At 35.8% G+C, this 20,810-nt stretch overlaps 1 protein-coding gene across 5 annotated transcripts; it reads right to left on the bottom strand.

Moving 5' to 3' along the window:
* Positions 1-1,979: 1,979 nt before the first annotated feature.
* On the bottom strand, positions 1,980-11,604 carry LOC139983253 (leucine-rich repeat transmembrane protein FLRT3-like). Of its 5 annotated transcripts, XM_071996680.1 has the most exons (4): positions 11,463-11,604; positions 11,279-11,346; positions 9,548-10,826; positions 1,980-2,569 (listed from the first exon to the last, which is right to left on the bottom strand). In XM_071996680.1, exons 3-4 carry the CDS (start codon positions 10,776-10,778, stop codon positions 2,532-2,534), a joined length of 1,269 nt encoding a protein of 422 aa, XP_071852781.1. In that variant the 5' UTR covers positions 10,779-10,826; positions 11,279-11,346; positions 11,463-11,604; the 3' UTR covers positions 1,980-2,531. The 5 variants fall into 5 exon arrangements, with proteins under 5 accessions (XP_071852781.1, XP_071852779.1, XP_071852777.1 ...); XM_071996678.1 differs by lacking the exon at positions 1,980-2,569 and having other exon boundaries at positions 9,000-10,826; positions 11,262-11,346; XM_071996676.1 differs by lacking the exon at positions 1,980-2,569 and having other exon boundaries at positions 9,000-10,826.
* Positions 11,605-20,810: the final 9,206 nt, after the last annotated feature.

The raw sequence follows: 20,810 nt of genomic DNA, 5'->3' as shown, positions 1-20,810 counted from the left end.
TGGAATGTATCGTGAACTGACAGTCCTCACAGAATGCAAGGTCTGCCTTCACCGGACAGGATCCATCAGCTACTCACATCAATCCGCAAATATGTCAAAATAAAGGAAGTCTTGTCAAGATCTTGGCTAATAAAGTTTGGCCTCATGACAAATTTAGTAGACTTGCTCCCTATTTTTAGAATTCGAATTTGGCTGATTCAAAATACGAACTGCACTATTGCAAGCGAATCCAGTCTTAGGAAGATAGTTGCACTCAATTTCTGAGATGGGTCGACAATTGGCAACCTTGGATCAAAGTAGGGGCAAACATTGAAAAGTACATGCATTTACCTTGACCTCTGCCAAACGTGAACTTTAAGAAACCATATTCGTTTGTAAAGTGTACATTGGAAATCTCGGTTGGTTGTTTTGAAAGTATAAATATTTGGTTTTATTTCTTAAATGCTCTCTATCAAGGGACAACATCATCCATGACGTCAAGAGAAAAAGGTGTTTAGAGAAACCATTCCAGAAGAAGAGAAAATTGGAATACGAAGAAATGAGAAATATTTATAACAAAGGAGATGGTCAGGAGGATTCAGTTCTAGATGATGAAAAACAAACAGGAACCTATGTATATATATATATACATATATACATATATACATATATATATATATATATATATATATATATATATATATATATATACACACACATATATATATATATATATATATATATATATATATAATTGCAAATGTTGGAATAGGCTAAAGCCAGTCATTTAATGGTAGGATTAACGAAGCATTTGTCTTCCTCTTACAGAGTAAGCTAATAATACTAGCTAGTTGAACAGTGCACACGCAGCTGATTTACATAATAATGGTAACTTTCTAATGATGTTCAGCCATTATAAGATTTGCTAATGGCCATGGAGAGTTGCAACATAATCGGCAGAACCTGTTAACCTAGATTGTGATAAAAGACTTAGTTTACACAGTCGAGAATGAAATAGAACGAGATTTTATGTTTCCAGCTTCTTGTTCTCTAGTATCTAATCTTTCTTTCCTGCAATATAGTCAGTATTCACGATACAAATAATACTTAAAATGAACGTGCACATTCAGTTGTTTCGAGAAGATAATTTGAAGAGGCACAAACTAATTGTTACAATAACCAATAATATAAATAATATGCCAATCAATTCAGTCTGCAACACATTTAGCACCGTAGTAGTGGCCATAGATTGCGTGGAAAAATCATCGTCGGTACAAAAATCTTTTAATTCTAACTCCAATAAGTTCTTACCTTTCAATTCTAATGGTGTGTTACAGTCCACAGGGTAATGGAAAAACTTTGTCTTTTGAAACCAATGATATAGAAATTACATTGAGCAGTCACATCCCCAATTGTTCCCACGTAAATAAAGTCCAAAATCATGATTAACCTGGAAAAAATCGATCGGTAGGAAAGATAACTTGTTGAAAGAAATATGCAGGGTGTCAAGATTATCCAAACCAACTAACGCCAATTGCGAACACGTATGAATATTATTCTCATCTAGATTGATGTACTTCAAGTAAGAATTATGCTCCAAAGCAAATTTGTGGATATTAGAAACGTTGTTCTTTGCAAGTGAAAGAGTCGTTAGGTTGGGTAGTCTGGTCAAGAGCATCGATGGTATCTCACGTATGTCATTTTCGTGCAAAACTAACGCCTGAAGGCCATGTGGTTCGTCTCCGAAAAGAGATTTTCCAACGAAAGAAATATTATTTTTGGGAGCTCTCAGCGTTTCCAGATGAAGGAAACCGTGCAATCCGTAGTCGTCTAACGCACTTAAATAATTACTTGATAAATCGAGATGCGAACAAGTTGGGAATTTGGTTGGAACCGCAACGTTTAATTTCAAAATGTTATTTGATGCTAAATATAGACTTTTAACAAAGAGAGTACTCTCGATTTCTGTCGGAAATGGAAAACTTTCGAATACGTTGTTCGACAAATGTAACGTCTGAAGTTCAACCAGTCCGTCAGTAGCATTATAGCGTGCATTCGTTATCAAATTTTCGCGAAGTTGAATAAACATCAGTTTATCACAGCACGAAAACGAGAAGGCCTCCACTTGAGTTATCATGTTTCCACTTAGGTCAAGGTAGGTCAATTGCGTAAGAACTTAAAAACTTTCAACAGGCACCGATGTGAGATAGTTGTGAGCTATGCACAAATGTTCAACTTCTCGCGTGGCATTGAAAATTAAATTATTGATTGATCTAATGTTGCAGAATTTCAGAGCAAAGGCTATTAGGTTTGGGAAAAAAGGCAGAATGACTTCTCCACTCGTTAAACTTGAAATATCGGTGTTGACAATTATAAGGTTTCCCACATCCAAGTGTTCTAACACAGGGAATTTGGTGATGTTCATGAGATTTCCATCACACTGAAAGATACGCCATCCAGGACAATAGCATTCCTTTGGGCAAGTTTCTAGGCAATATGCAAACGTCGCCAAGACCAGGATGTAAATGCAATACCCTTTCATGGTCAAATAACTACAGTGCTCGTGTCCGGGTTAGAGCGAAGAGGATATCTGTATGGTGATGAAAAGGGAAACATTTGTTGCATGTGTTGATTTGTTTAAGCATTCATAAACTGATTTAAGCAAATGACAAATGATCCGTCGTCTTCTTTGAAGTTAAGAAAGAAAAACAACGATGACTGCGAAGACCACGACGCCGGCGATGATAAAATGATGATGGCAATGACGAAAGATGAGAGTGATTAGTAAGAACTCGTTAATACTGCAAAATTAGAGCTGTCCTGGTGCTTTAAAGTTGACAAAGTACACAGAACTACCACTTCTTTGAGCCAAAATGGATTCCCCCCCTCCCGGAACTGAAAGTGTTGCAAGTAGTATGACAGACATATGTAAAAATTATTAAAGATCAATACACCACAAAAATTCCGCTTTAAGCCATTAATACGCATTCACACCAGTAGAAACACTGTGGCTATAATCGTCTCCAACATACTTTTGGAATTGCGTCAAACTCATTAAAATGGTTTAAGTCTTATTTTAGGGACAGAGTGCAATGTATACAAATTGATAATGTTATATCTGATGAGAAACAGCTAAGGTTTGGGGTGCCACAAGGATCTGTACTTGGTCCTTTGATATATTGTATGTTTACCCGTCCAGTTGGAGAAATAATTCAGCGCCATAACATCAACTATCACTGTTATGCTGATGATACGCAATTGTATTTGCATTTTGGTGCCCTTGAGTCCTGGAATGACGTATCATTAAAGCTCCAAGCATGCCTTTCAGATATAGTCAGGTGGATGCGGGTAAATTGTTTGAAACTTAATCAAGACAAAACTGAGTTCATTGTATTTTCACCAAAATTTCAGGGTAATGCTATTCAAGTCTTGTATATAAATATGGGACCTAACACCATATGTTCAGTTCCTAAAGTAAAGAATTTAGGTGTATATCTTGATCACAATCTTACCATGGATAATCAAGTTGACTCTATCTGTAAGTCCTGTTATTGGCAGATCCGAAATATTGGCAAAATTAGAAGGTATATCTCAGATGATGCGTGTAAGACTTTAATCCATGCCCTTGTGACATCCAAACTGGATTACTGCAATGTCCTGATATATGGCCTGCCTCATTAGCTGACCGATCGCCTTCAGCGAGTTCAGAATCGCGCTGCACGGCTTGTAAGTCGCACTCGTAGACATGAGCATATTACACCTGTATTACGTGACTTACATTGGTTGCCTATTCATTGCAGGCTCAATTATAAGATTCTGTTATATACATATAAGTCACTTAATGGTTTAGCCCCTATCTACCGCTCTGAATTAATTCATAAATACAAGCCTACTCGATCTCTACGCTCAAAATCCAAGTCCTTACTTACCAAACCTGTCATTAAAACTTCTACATACGGTAACAGGCGTTTCGATTACTCATCTGCGACATTATGGAACAGTTTAACGGAGGAAGCTAAATGTGCCAAAAATATAGATGAATTTAAAAAACTAGTCAAAAACCTTTCTATTTAGATCTGTATTCCATTAACCGTGCTTTCTATACTATTTATACTGTCACATTATTACAACGCATTTCCATTTTGCATTTATAGCGCTTTTAAAATTTAAAATTGTTCACATTTTTATATATTTTAAATTTTAAGATTTTGTTTGTATAATTTTCGATTTTCCATTTGCAGTTTTTATACAATTTATTTTCAGATTGTATATAACAAATTTCCTCCCCTTTTTATACCTTATATTATCGATTTATATATTTGTATATCATGTTTGTATGTATTTTACTGTAAAGCGCCTTTGAGTAATTTCTGATTGGATAAGGCGCTATAGAATATAACAGATGTAGATCAAAACATTTAAGAAAGATACAAATCTGATCAAATCCTTTTATTAGCAAACCTACAATTTGCAACAATATGTGACGTCATATGTAACTAAAACATCAAAGCTATGTTTATTTGTATTGCAGAGTGAGTACTTCTGCTAAGTTGAATTGTTTTTCCAAGATTATTTAAAAAAATTCCTCTTCTTGAAGTTCTCGAAAATTTGTCGAATGTTGTGCACTTTGTGTGATCACATTCACTACAGAAGAAAAAGGGATTTCGTTGCCTTATCTCCATCTTTCTTTGTTAACTCACGGTGCCCTGCATGTAATTGTTGTTTGTGTATAAGACGAGGGATAGAACTTCCAAACACTTTAAAGGATTGTCTGGTGGCCCAAGAAGTTACCTTAAAATATGATAAATAATTTTACAAACATGTTGTGAAGTTATGAGAACGCCAATGTTGCGTTTGACAGAGAAATGATTTTTTAAACGTTAAGGATGGACATTTCCAATATGATATGAACAGTACAGAACGTGACGTCATCTACGCTAATGCAGATTGCGACAAAACCCACGCTCCGTACAGTACCTTCAGTAATCACAACAAAAACCGCGTTTGTATAGATTAATTTCTTCCTCAAATTTTGGTTAAATTTCTTATAAATTAGATATGTTTTCAAAAACTCCTTAATCCGCCATATATGTAGTAGATCGGTGGTTTCGTGGTCTTTGTGTGACACAAGATAAGTTTTAACAGCAGACTCTTCGTTGTTTAAACATCGCGCTATCCAGCTCCAACGCGAATGTGCGCATGTAGGCTTCCCTAACGATTAAAATCGGACAGTTCTGCGAAGCCTAAGCTTCTCGGTACTATAATCTGCTTTGACATCGATTCCGCCAAGTTTCATCTTTCGGTGTTCCGAATACTTTTCAAGTTTCCTTTTACTGTTAATTTGATCCGTGAATTTTTTTTTCCAGCGATTTCGAAGAACAGTTTATGAACTGTGGTTTGAGTGTGAGAGTATATTATGTGCAACGCTATACGTATACCAACTGGGCATGGCAGGCTGTAACGTTCGCGATATGTACGTCATATCATATGTAATATGTAATACATATATATATATATATACATATATATATATATATATATATATAAAATATATAAAATATATTTACATATAATATATATATATATTATATATATACATATAAAATATATTAAGAAATAATTAAATATATATATATACATATATATTTATATATATATATATCAAAACGAAAATCCACGTTAACTCCAAAATGAAAATAATAATAAAGAAAACAAGAAAAATAAGATATGACTCACAATTGACAAATAAGGAGTAATGTTTTAGAAAATATATTGGAATTTTCGGTCCCCCTGGGATCTTCGTCAGCAATATATGACAGTCGAATGAAAAGTAAAAAATATAACACACAATGAAAGTATGACGCTAGATAAGTGCAGTTGCATTGATGGAATTAGAACCAAATAGTAAACCATGACTATACAGGAAGCGGATTAAGGAGCAAAGAACGGATTACATATGTTTGTAGAACTGATAGAATGATAGAATTATTGGGGTCCCAGGTCTTTGTTGAGGCCGGTGATGTGAAACTTAATACGAAAGATCCAATCGATTTCTTTACGTTTACGCTCAGGACCGGATTTGTGTTCGAGGCAATAAAAATACATTTTAGGCTTTTGAGAGAATGACTATGAAGATTGAAATGTTCGGAAACTGAGAACCCTGCAAAATTATCACGAATAGCTTTTGTGTGATTATTAAAACGTAAGCGGAACCGGGAGACATTCTCTCAAAACCCAAGAGAACCTGGATTTGGTTATTGAAAACATACAAAGAAAGCACCACAAAACATAATATTGTTTAGCATAACATTTATATCATAAGTTATATAGTACAACATAACAAATATAGCATAATATGGTGTAGCAAAACATTTATAACATAAGTTATACAGCGTAGCATAGCAAATATAGCATAATATTATATTATGGTATGTCATAACATAACACAGCATACTATGGTGTAGCATAACATTTATACAGTATAGCACAGCAAATATAGCATAATATTATATTATGGTATGTCATAACATAACACAGCATAGCATAATATGGCGTAGCAAAACATTTATAACATAAGTTATACAGTATAGCACAGCAAATATAGCATAATATTATAATATGGTATGTCATAACATAACACAGCATAGCATAATATGGTGTAGCATAACATTTATAACATAAGTTATACAGTATAGCATAGCAAATATAGCATATAATATTATAATATGGTATGTCATAACATAACACAGCATAGCATAATATGGTGTAGCATAACATTAATAACATCAGTTCTACAGTATAGCATAGCAAATATAGGATATAATATTATAATATGGTATGTCATAACATAACGCAACATAGCATAATATGGTGTAGCATAACATTTATAACATAAGTTATACAGTATAGCATAGCCAATATAGCATTATATTATAATATGGTATGTCATAACATAACGCAACATAGCGTAATATGATTTAGCATAACATTTATAACACAAGTTATACAGTATAGCACAGCAAATATAGCATAATATTATCATATGGTTTGCCATAATCAAACATAGCATAGTTAGAATTCATCTGTTTTTTTTTTTTATAAAATCCATATGAGAAAAACGCAAACAATTCTAAGGGCTTTATTATTAACAATGTTCAATTGGAAAATTTGGGATTAATTACAACTAAGGAGGCAGATACTGCTATAGGTAATAATTGGTTTAATTTTTTAATTTAAAAATTTGTTATAAAATATGTGGGGATAGGTGACAAGGAGTAGCAGGAATTGAAACTATTTTATATAGAAGAGTCTCGGCATGGTTGTGAAGTCAAAGCGACCTACTGATTTTTGCTGGATTTAGCAGAAGTTTGGGGAAAATCGGATTATTTTAATCCGTGTCGGATTATTTTAATCCGATTCCGTCGTAATTTTATAGGAATTGTTTTGGATCATCTGGGAAGGCAAATCGTTTCTGATGTTTAAACCGAATGGTGGCGTGGTCATTAGGTTTAGTTCCCAGAAATTTCATTTTCCTTTTCTAGATTCATCTGTCCAAGAATCGTTTTGGTCAATGGCAATAATACGCAAATTCTCAATTGAATGATTTTGGAGATTGAAGTGATTTGCAACAGGTTGGTTGATCTTTTTTTGTCTTGATCGCCGATCTATGTTGTGATATTCTCATTCTTAGAGTGCTTTTTTGACTCTCCAACGTATTGTAAGTTGCAAATATTGCATTAGATGAGGAAAATGACATGATAGGCAGTTTATTTTATGCCAAATTTGGTTCGATTGCACTAAAAGGCCCCAGTCGAATCGACAATTTACCCCTTTTTCCAATGTTACGTACAGGGCGATGATCCTGTAGTTTCTGTTTTGTTTTCCTATAATGGGGTGTCATCCTGAAAAGATGCCCGAACTAAATTATCCCGTAGGTTACTGGGTCTTTTAAATGCGATGACAGGTAGTTGTGAGAAAATTCTTCTGAAAGATATTAGTCAGTGGTGGGAGACCATAGTGGAATGCAGTAACTATTGGTACCCCTTTTGGAACTGGTTTGACGAGTTTTGTACGTCAATGTTTCGGTACGGGGTTTGCTTTTGGCCTTTTTGATGTCATTTCAAATAGTACCCCGAAAATACTGTCTGTTTAGGAGGTGTTGTTACAGTTCTTTAGTGTGGGAATCAAAATCGACTTCAGAGGAGCAAATGCATCGAATGCGCAACGCTTGACTGTACGGAATATTTCTGGAACAGTCACCTGGATGGCAACTGGTTGGTAAAGGGTATATGTGCTTTTTCGTGGGTTTATTGAACAAGTCTGTTTTGAGTGAACCATTTTGTAGGGTCACAGTGGTGTCCAGGAAGTGAACGTTATATCCAGAAAAATCTGTAGTAAACTTGATTGTGAGATGAAACGAGTTTATGTCATCAATGAAGAGTATTAGAAGTTTCCTCGCAATGGGTCCATATCATGAAGATATCGTCAATGAAACGTAACCACGTGTGTGGTTTCAAGTTTTGTCGAGAAAGAAATTCTTTCTCGAGGTTTCCCACAGAGATGTTGGCAAAAGACGGTGCCAGTTTGATACCCATTGCGGGGACATGAATTTAGATGGAGTGTTTGTTGCCAAATACCAGATTATTACTGGTAAAGATTAATTGCATCAATTCGGCCAATTCTTCCTTCGTGGGGGTTTTGCCACGTATCGGTTTAAATGCATTTATGCAGGCCGAAATGCCCTCTTCGTTAGGGATATTTGTGTATAGCGAAGACGCATCCAAGGTAACTAACAGAATAGATGGGGGAAGATTTTTATTTCCCCAATTTTCCGGATGAAATCCGTAGTATCATGCACACAGGACTGTAGGGCCGAAACAAGCTGTTGGATATACATATATATATATATATATATATATATATATATATATATATATATATATATATATAGATATATATATATATATATAGAAATATATACATACATATATATATAAATACATATATATGCAAATGTTGGAATGGGCTAAAGCCAGTCATTTAATATAGTAAGATTAACGAGGAATTTGTCTTCCTCTTACAGAGTAAGCTAATAATACTAGCTAATTGCACGTCACGCAGCTGATTTGCATAGTAATGGTAACTATTTAATGATGTTCAGCCATTATAAGATTTGCTAATGGCCATGGATATTTGCAACATAATCGGCAGAACCTGTTAACCTAGATTGTGATAAAGACTAAGTTTACACAGTCGAGCATGAAATAGAACGAGATTTTATGTTTCCAGCTTCTTGTTCTCTAGTATCTAATCTTTCCTGCAACATAGTCAGTATTCACGATACAAATAATACTTAAAATGAACGTACAGATTTAGTTGTTTCGAGAAGACCATTTGAAGAGGCACAAAACAATTGTTACAATAACCAATACCATAAATAATATGCCAATCAATTCAGTCTGCAACACAAACATTCTTGTATTTAGCACCGTAGAAGCAGCCATAGATTGCGTGGAAACATCACCGTCGGTACAAAAATCTTTTAATTCTAACTCCAATAAGTTCTTACCTTTCAATTCTAATGGTGTGTCACAGTCCACATGGTAATGGAAAAACCTTGTCTTTAGAAACCAATCATATAGAAATTTCATTGAGCAGTCACATCCCCAATTGTTCCCACGTAAATAAAGTCCAAAGTCATGATTAACCTGGAAAAAATCGATCGGTAGGAGAGATAACTTGTTGAAAGAAATACGCAGGGTGTCAAGATTGTCCAAACCAACTAAAGCCAATGGCGAACACGTATGAATATTATTCTCATCTAGATTGATGTACTTCAAGTAAGAATTATGCTCAAATGCAAAATTGTGGATATTAGAAATGTTGTTCTTTGCAAGTGAAAGAGTCGTTAGGTTGGGTAGTCTGGTCAAGAGCATCGATGGTATCTCACGTATGTCATTTTCGTGCAAAACTAACGCCTGAAGGCCATGTGGTTCGTCTCCGAAAAGAGATTTTCCAACAAAAGAAATATTATTTCGTGGAGCTCTCAGCGTTTCCAGAAGAGGGAAACCGTGCAATCCGTAGTCGTCTAATGCAATTAAATAATTACTTGATAAATCGAGATGCGAACAAGTTGGGAATTTGGTAGGAACCGCAACGTTTAATTTCAAAATGTTATTTGATACTAAATGCAGACTTTTTACAAAGAAAGTAATCTCGTTTTCTGTCGGAAATGGAAAACTTTCGAATACGTTGTTCGACAATTGTAACGTCTGAAGTTCAACCAGTCCGTCTGTAGCTTCATAGCGTGCTTTCGTTATCAAATTTTCGCGAAGTTGAATAAACATCAGTTTATCACAGCACGAAAACGAGAAGGCCTCCACTTGAGTTATCATGTTTCCACTTAGGTCAAGGATGGTCAATTGCGTAAGAACTTGAAAACTTTGAACAGGCACCGATGTGAGATAGTTGTAAGCTATGTCCAAACTTTCAACCTCTCGCGTGGCATTGAAAATTAAATTATTGATTGATCTAATGTTGCAGAATTTCAGAGCAACGGCTATAAGGTTTGGGAAAAAAGGCAGAATGACTTCTCCACTCGTTAAACTTGAAATATCGGTGTTGATAATGATAAGGTTTCCCACATCCAAGTGTTCTAACACAGGGAATTTGGTGATGTTCATGAGATTTCCATCACACTGAAAGATACGCCATCCAGGACAATAGCATTCCTTTGGGCAAGGTTCTAGGCAGTTTGTATACGTCGCCAAGACCAGGATGTAAATGCAATACCCTTTCATGGTCAAATAACTACAATGCTCGTTTCCGGGTTAGAGCGAAGAGGATATCTGTAGTGATGAAAAGGGAAACATTAGTTGCGTGTCTTGATTTGTTTATATCATTCATAAACTGATTTAAGCAAATGACAAATGATCCGTCGTCTTCTTTGAAGTTAAGAAAGAAAACAACGATGACTGCGAAGACCACGACGCCGGCGATGCAAAAAATGATGATGGCAAAATGACGAAAGATGAGAGTGATTAGTAAGAACTCTTTATTGCTGCAAAATTAGAGCTTTGCCCCCCTGGTGCTTTGAATCTGTCAATGTACACAGAATTACCACTTCTTTGAGCCAAAATGGAGTTTTTTTTACTGAACTGAACGTGTAGCAAGTAGTATGGCAGACATATGTAAACATTATTAAAGATCAACACACCACAACAATTCCACTTTAAGTCATTAATACGCATTCGCGCCAGTAGAAACACTGTGGCTATAATCACCGGGGATCGATTCCTACCTTCACCTGATGAGTCCCAAAAAGACGAAATCGGTCGTGAAGTGGTATTTAGCAAACGATGAGATAACCTATAAACAAATAAAATGAAACTCATTACAAGCACCAATAAATAATGAAAGAATCAAACTAACTAAAAGCAAACAAGCCATGTTGGCGAGTTTTAAGTCAAAGGTAGACAACTTACCGATGTTTTTCATAACGAACTGAAAGCTTTCACCTTCTTCGTTCACATGACAGAAGTTTGAAACACGTCGATTGAGAAAGAAGACCTGAATGCCAATTATTGGGATTATTAAGCTGATAGTGAGTGTTAAGTGTTAGCTTGATAAGCGCCCTCTCCATACAGCTCTGTAAGTTTAGCTAATGGAAGTCACAGTTTACGAAATCTAAGATATAAATAATACATGGGTGGAAAAGGTTGATATGGGGAAAAACTTATTAAGAAAATATCTTATTCATAATAATGTCAATATCTGTAGGTGGGCCTCGAGGTCGTGGTACGGAAGTGAGAATTATAAATTAAGCATTCCTATTAAATGTAAATACCAATCTGGACTATAACAGAAGTAGATCAAAATAAGGAAAAAGATACAAATCCTTTTATTAACAAACCTACATTTCGCAACAATATGTGACGTCACATGTGAATAAAACATCAAAGCTTTGTTTATTTGTATTGCAGAGTGAGTACTCCTGCTAAGTTGAATTGTTTTTCCAAGATTATTTTCAAGAAATTCCTCTTCTTGAAGTTCTCAAATATTTGTCGAATGTTGTGTACTTTGTGTGATCACATTTACTACAGAAGAAAAAGGGTTTTCGTTGCCTTATCTCCATCTTTCTTTGTTAACTCACGGTGCCCTGCATGTAATTGTTGTTTGTGTATAGGGGGAGGGAAAGTAATGCCAAACACTAAAATGAATAATGTCTTCGTACTCTGAGGGTCTGAAAGTAGGAAAGCGAGCTGATTGTTATATCCCTAAATGGAGACAGATAACTTTAATTATTGCTTCTCATTAATGAATCAATACAGTTTTCAAGTTTAAATCACTGAACATGAACATTGTCAAAAATATCTCTTTTGCTGTTAAACGATAACCTTGTAATTTGATAGTTACATATTATAACGTAACTTGTGACATGTGCAAGGACAAATTAAAAGCCAAAATATCAATTGATCGAAACGATTAAACGGATACGTTCATATTCTCATAATATTTAGAGTCGTGATTAAGTATTAATCCAGTCAGTGATATAGTCATATTTGAATTTCTTTCTTTATTCGGTACCGGCGTGGACTATTTAGATAGCATTTCACTTAAAATATCGCTCACTGGGTGGGACAGGGGTGATGGGGAGGGATTGATAGACTTAGATCATAATATTCTAAAAATTTGTAAAACGATCTTTTAATTTCGCAGGGGATAGCCGTTCCTTGCATATGTTAATACAATGGTAGTTACTTTTGTATAGTTTGATGGGAAGGTAGAATAATGTGACTATAGTTAAGGGAATTAGATTGTATACAACTTCCGGAAAAGAATGTACAACCACAGCATGCTGCCAAGGCTATCCATTTCATCAATAAGCAAATAGCCAATTCTGAAGAAAAAAGCCCAGACATTTGTAAGATAATATTTGGTGTGCTCATGATATAATAATGAGCTAGCCTTGAAAATGTTAACTACATTAATTACATATCCAGATCGCTGTTTGAAAGTGACGAGAGATACGGATTGAACCCTTTCCTTCATTGACCTTGACAATGACAATGAATGACAGTGAAACTGTTTATGTTTTACAAAAGATAAGTACATTTTAAACTAGAATTCATACACATATTATCAAATCATCATAGTGTTATATAAATTTCAATGAAAACTACCAAAGATATAATGTGTGGAAAAGGAGAAAAACTGAAGTTCAATATTTATATCGAGCCCTTCCTTTTATTTACCTAACTTATCATCTTGAGAGTGACGAGATCTACTAGATATGAGGTAGGCGCCCGTCTGGGAAACATTTCCATTCCGAAGTCGACTTAATGAGTTATCGCTTTATTTACATATTTTACATGAAACTTCTATGAATTAAGATACAATAGTGAATTCGTAACTTAACTTGATTTGTCAGTCTGTTTTACATTAGCATTTTCAGTTAGATTTGTAAACCTGATTAAATAATAACATTTATTGAGAAACTGTGTACACAAAATGTAAACTGCTACATGCATCTCTTTCTGTCTTTTGGAATAGTAAATTTTACCGTCTTTTAAAACATGTTCTTATGCGAAGTAAGCTGTAATGCGACATGTACCTTCTTCTTTCAGCGTACAACTGAGTCTTGCAAACTTTAGGCTAATTGAACGCCAACTACTTTTTCTGTTTATCCCATAAAGGCAAGAGAAAACTTCCACGTTGGATTACCTGTCATTACACTTTCCCACCCAACCCATCTCATTTCGAAAGTTGGCTTTCTTGACTATTGTAAGCGTGAAAATTGCATTTTTTCTTGTTTTGTTCTCTTAGTCTGCTTTCTGTTTTAGTTTGAGGTAATTCTCTGTCGTCTGTTTTTAAATATTATTCCGATGTTTCCAATTTTTCTAGTGTTTGTTCATCTTTTGTTTTATTTTCCTGTTCATAAGTAAAGACAGTTGGGTGTTTTCCAACCCTGAATATCAAATCTCTGTCGAGGAAGGTGGCATGAATAAGCTGTCGTTAGCATGTTCAGCTACTAATGTTTAGATCATCCAGTCAGGACAATGTTTTCTATACTGCAGAAGTGTCATGTCCCTCTTTCAGAGCACTTGTATTTTCAGTACGAGCAGTATGAATATCATGTTTCTATCAGATCAAGGTAAGGAACTGTTTGTACCTGTCAATACCCGTGCTTTGAGATCATGATATTGGTGTACAGTTTAGAGAGGTACTACTATGAGGAAATTGCCCGAACTGGCTGTTTAGACAGGTTTACTCCTTGCATTGTGATTATTCACACACGTAAATTGTTAATTGAAAATTGTTAATTGTAAATTGTTAATTGACCGACGCTGCATGGCGAAACCAACACAGTCATTTGCTTTACACAATGAAATGTAGGTTTAGCATAGTTATCGGGTAATAGTCTGACCTTTGTCCTCCCCCGTGCGCGCATACTTACGGTGATACATGCACGAGCGCTCACATCAATATCTGCAATAACTGTATCTACGCATGCTGTGCGTACATAATACCTTCGTGCATGCGCTGCGCGTACAATTATATTCGACTATTTACTATCCCGTCACACACAGTGGTTTGTCAATGGAAATATTTTGTTGTCCTTCTATAGGCGTCCATAATTATATATGCTTAGAAAAATAAAATCGCAATTTAAGGACGTTAATATTAACAATTTCGAGGAAGCAATAAACCTTGCGCAAGATCGTGATACGTGGCGGAGGTTAATCACTGAGCGTGTCTTATAGACGAGACTCAATTTACTACTACTACTACTACTACTACTACTACTACTACTACTACTACTACTACTACTACTACTACTACTACTACTATATCAACACGTACTGGGCAGTTTTCTGCATAGCTTGCAGTGTAATCTACACGTTGGATATATCTTGCCCTCGTTCTTCGTCTTAATTGTTCGAACGTCTCCAATGATATGGTTGCAGAGAAGAAGAGGGCGACATTTAAAGACATAAACAGAATATCCATGGCTGGTTAGTGATATTTTACACTCTGTCTGAAGCTGCTTGTCTGTCTGTTAAGTTAGCCTATGCTTAGCCTGAGCCTATAGTCGAGGCCTATGCCTTGTTTTGAATCCATGTTCTTATGTATGACGTGATTAGAGGTTAACCGTCGTAAAGAGTGCCAATAATTTAGAAGTATATAGTTGCAAGGTGGCGTAGATAGCTTTGAAATTAGAGATATTTATCCGATAATGAGTAGAGTTAGAAATGTAGTTCTTTGTGTGTTACAATAGAAAGCCCCGTGAACGCTAATAGTTTCATTCTTTCTCGGGGATATCTGCTGTATTGACACTAGTGTACTTTGTCTAGTGTCATTATTATCCCATTTTCGATTGTTTATGCAATGCCATGGACAAGCCAATGCATTCAATATCAACTTTTAATAAGTCAGATGAGTGGTATGTATGGAAAGGTGGGGAAAGGAGCTAAGAGTGGGGTGACTAGTTTCTTATATCTGTCTATACAATGGTAAAGTTACATCTGAATCGTGCCACTATTTCATTCAGATTCCCATACATGCTCGTGGCATTGTTCATGATAGTACGATCTTTTGTATCGCACTGTCTTTCAAGAGCGATACACCTCACGTAGTATCAGCACGTAGGAAATGTGAAGTAGTTCTAACAGAAGCAAAGCTGTTTCCAAACTTAGTGGTACTGAATAAGCTTTATAAAGACAGAACTTTCCCGAAGAACATAGACTGTAAAGCGTGACAGAAAAGAAGCCGCGTTGGTTTTATACTGTAGCAAGTATATATATATATATATATATATATATATATATATATATATATATATATATATATATAATTTTATGATTGATTTTTTTATATTTTTTTATATTATTTTATATTAAACAACTTTTCTTTTGAGGAATCTGTTTCCACACACATTCAGCAAAATAACAGCAGATATGTTTTAAGTGTTTACATGGAGAGAGCGCTGGGTTTATCTAGTGGTAAACGTTGGGGAAAGTTTTGAATTCCTCCTCCGTCCCCTGTCCCCCTCCTTTTCCTTCTACCATTGGAATCATGTGTACGCCACATGTAGGCTACTGTATAGAAAACAAAGTAAAAGTGATAAATGAAGAACAGTTTATTCCTGACATTTCACCAAAGTTTTATATTCTTGTTATGCTATATTTTCAAATAAAATATTTACATAAAATTCAAGTGCCAGAATTGTTTCTGTAGCTAGGCCCATTGATATTTCTACAAGCATGATCAATTTTAAGATATGCTGAAACGCTGGAATAATTATTATGGTAAGATTTAAAAAGTTTTAGTCTTGCTCTTACATAGAATCCACATAATAATAATAATAGCTAGTTGCTTACGCAACTAAACTTTACCACAGTGGTAATCCTTACATAAAATATCGATCGTTGTAAAATATGCCAACGATCTTTGAGGGTTGTAAGATAATCGACAGAACCTAGATTTGGAGAAGGAGCCAGAATAAAACAGAACGAGAATCTATCTTTATGTTTGCGTGAGTGTCTGTCTGTTTCAATGACCTACAACATAGCAAACTTAACTTTATTCCTAAAGTCATCCTTCAATGAAACAATAACTCGGTTTGACATTTTAGACACATTTAAAGAAAGCACAACTTATGGTGCAGCATAACATTTATAACATAAGATTTACAGTACAGTATAAGAAATATAACATGATAGTATAATATGGTATGTAATAACATAACATAAAACAGCAAAGCATAGCATAATATGATGTACAGTTATAACCTTAAGATGTATAGTTGTATAGTATACACAAATATCATGAAAGTTTAATATTTTTATAATATTTAACGCAGCTAATACAAACGAGAAAAACGCATACAAGGTATTTAGTTGTTTCGAATAGACCATTTGAAGAGGCAAAAAACCAATATTACCATTACCAATATCATCAATACGATGACAATGGATTTAGTCTGCAACACAAACTGTCTTGTAATATCATTATTCAGCACCGTAGTAGTGGCCATAGATTGCGTGGAAAAATCACCGTCGGTACAAAAATCTTTTAATTCCAACTCCAATAAGTTCTTACCTTTCAATTCTAATGGTGTATCACAGTCCACAGGGTAATGGAAAAAAATTGTCTTTTGAAACCAATCATATAGAAATTTCATTGAGCAGTCACATCCCCAATTGTTCCCACGTAAATAAAGTCCAAAGTCATGATTAACCTGGAAAAAATCGATCGGTAGGAGAGATAACTTGTTGAAAGAAATACGCAGGGTGTCAAGATTATCCAAACCAACTAAAGCCAATGGCGAACACGTATGAATATTATTCTCATCTAGGTTGATGTACTTCAAGTAAGAATTATGCTCAAATGCAAAATTGTGGATATTAGAAATGTTGTTCTTTGCAAGTGAAAGAGTTGTTAGGTTGGGTAGTCTGGTCAAGAGCATCGATGGTATCTCACGTATGTCATTTTCGTGCAAAACTAACGCCTGAAGGCCATGTGGTTTGTCTCCGAAAAGAGATTTTCCAACAAAAGAAATATTATTTCGTGGAGCTCTCAGCGTTTTGAGATGAGGGAAACCGTGCAATCCGTAGTCGTCTAATGCACTTAAATAATTACCTGATAAATCGAGATGCGCACAAGTTGGGAATTTGGCGGGAACTGCAACGTTTAATTTCAAAATGTTATTTGATTCTAAATTTAGACTTTTTACGAAGAAAGTGGTCTCGTTTTCTGTCGGAAATGGAAAACTTTCGAATACATTGTTAGACAATTGTAACGTCTGAAGTTCAACCAGTCCGTCTGTAGCTTCATAGCGTGCTTTCGTTATCAAATTTTCGCGAAGTTGAATAAACATAAGCTTATCACAGCACGAAAACGAGAAGGCCTCCACTTGAGTTATCATGTTTCCACTTAGGTCAAGGATGGTCAATTGCGTAAGAACTTGAAAACTTTGAACAGGCACCGATGTGAGATAGTTGTAAGCTATGTCCAAACTTTCAACCTCTCGCGTGGCATTGAAAATTAAATTATTGATTGATCTAATGTTGCAGAATTTCAGAGCAACGGCTATAAGGTTTGGGAAAAAAGGCAGAATGACTTCTCCACTCGTTAAACTTGAAATATCGGTGTTGATAATGATAAGGTTTCCCACATCCAAGTGTTCTAACACAGGGAATTTGGTGATGTTCATGAGATTTCCATCACACTGAAAGATACGCCATCCAGGACAATAGCATTCCTTTGGGCAAGGTTCTAGGCAGTTTGTATACGTCGCCAAGACCAGGATGTAAATGCAATACCCTTTCATGGTCAAATAACTACAATGCTCGTTTCCGGGTTAGAGCGAAGAGGATATCTGTAGTGATGAAAAGGGAAACATTAGTTGCGTATGTTGATTTGTTTATATCATTCATAAACTGATTTAAGCAAATGACAAATGATCCGCCATCTTCTTTGAAGTTAAGAAAGAAAACAACGATCACTGCAAAGACCACGACGCCGGCGATGATAAAAATAATGATTGCAATGACGAAAGATGAAAGTGATTAGTAAGAACTTGTTAATACTGCAAAATTAGAGCTGTCCTGGTGCTTTAAAGCTGACAATGTACACAGAACTACCACTTCTTTGAGCCAAAATGGATTTTTCCCCCTGAACTGAACGTGTAGCAAGTAGTATGACAGACATATGTAAAATTATTAAAGATCAACACACCACAAAAATTCCGTTTTAAGTCATTAATACGCATTCACACCAGTAGAAACACTGTGGCTATAATGACCGGGGATCGATTCCTACCTTCACCTGATGAGTCCCAAAAAGACGAAATCGGTCGTGAATTGGAATTTCAGCAAACGATGAGATGACCTACTCACATATAAAAAGAAACAAGCACCAATAAATAATGAAAGAATCAAACGAACTTAAAGCAAACAAGCCATGTTAGCGAGTCCTCAGTCAAAAGTAGACAACTTGACGATGATGTTCATAACGAAATGAAAGCTTTCATCTTCTTCGTTCATATGACAGAAGTTTGACCTCCATGCCAATTATTGGGATTATAAATGCATATTCCGTGATAGCTTTTTTAGGGGCCTTTCCATACTCTGTAATTTAAGCTAATGGAAGTCACAGGTTACGAAATCTTAGATATAAATAATACATGAGTGGAAAAGGTTGAGAAGGGGGGAAAAACTTATTAAGAAAATATCTTATTCATAATAATGCCAATATCTGTAGGACGGTGAGCCTCGAGGTCGTAGTACGGAAGTGAGAATTATAAATTAAGCATTCTTAGTAAATGTAAATACCAATCTGGACTATAACAGAAGTAGATCAGTGGCGGCGGGACCGGGGGGGCTTGGGGGGGGGGGGCTCAGCCCCCCCCAATGAAAAAGTTGAGGGGGCAAAAGCATGATAAGCCCCCCCCCAATATTTACCAAGGCTCCGAAACGTACATCTGCCCATTTTTTAATGCACACTTGTCGATCTGTCCGATGCACACGTATACTACATATAGGTGTAATAATTAAATATGATAATTGATTGTCTGTATCATGCCTCATCGAATATTAGTGTTTTAAATAAGAGGGTAATAAGCTAAACGCTACACTCATGAACATTTGCGTTTACACTACGAGTACACGCAAGGCGTGGAACATGGCTTTATTTTTTAAACGCAATCAATTATTAAACGAACAAAAACACAATATTAGCATTTCACCTGTACTGTATAGGGTACATGCATTCATGACATGATGACAGTGCTAGGTCATAGAAATTTGTTGGCAACTGCACATGGTTTTGGAATTACCCATTTGTTGACATTAAGAAATGCTTTCTGTTTTTTCTTATGACATTTATTTAATTCAGGGCGTCGGAGCCGGTACGGGCAGGTCCGCCGAACGCCGGACCAATATTCACGACGCAAAAAAAAGTAGGACTAAAAAATGGAGAAAAAAAATCTCGGAGGTATATGTTTCAATGATTTTCAATAATGATGACGGCAAGTAGGCTAAATGTGACTACTCTGGCATGGCAGGGGTCTTGCTTTCAAGCCCGGCAAGTGCCATTTCCTGCAATCTGGGAGGCATATTTTCAAAATTTTCTCCATTACGCTCCGCGCCAACCATGGTGGCGCGTAGCGTAGTTTGACCTACCAAATGTCCCCCGATAATTATGATATTTGGCCACACTCTGAACCGCCGTACCAATCAAAAATAGCTTCCGACGCCCTTGTAATTATTGCATTTAATTGCAAGTAGTAATTTACTACACTCAAAAACGTCTCTGCGAGTACACGTCGAGTATACTCTCTTAAAACACCATCGAATATACAAATTACAATGTTTTTACAGATTTATACGTGCAATCTGAGAAATTGCAGGCTTGAGACCCATGTTTTAGGGCTAGGTATTCGCAGCATAAAACACTCGGTAAGTGCCGTTTCCGGCCATCTGGGGGGGTTGAAAAAACCCAAATTTTCTTGTACGCTCCGCGCCAACCGATGGTGGCGCTCCGCTTAGATAGTTTCCACATATTAGCCCCCCCAATAATTTTCCCGTTCCGCCGCGCCTGAAGTAGATCAAAACATTTAAGAAAGATACAAATCCGATCAAATCCTTTTATTAGCAAACCTACAATTTGCAACAATATGTGACGTCACCTAACTTCTCATCTCGAGAGTGACGAGATCCACTAGATATGAGGTAGGCGCCCGTCTGGGGAACGTTCCCATTCAAAGTCGACTCAATACTTTAATCGCATTAATTACTTATTTTACATGAAGCTTCTAAGAATTAAGATAC

Source organism: Apostichopus japonicus, chromosome 16 (genome assembly GCF_037975245.1).
Source record: "Apostichopus japonicus isolate 1M-3 chromosome 16, ASM3797524v1, whole genome shotgun sequence".
Taxonomy (NCBI): domain Eukaryota; kingdom Metazoa; phylum Echinodermata; class Holothuroidea; order Aspidochirotida; family Stichopodidae; genus Apostichopus; species Apostichopus japonicus.
The sequence above is the reverse complement of the archived record's forward strand: the minus strand, read 5'-3'. Positions and strand labels throughout refer to the sequence as shown.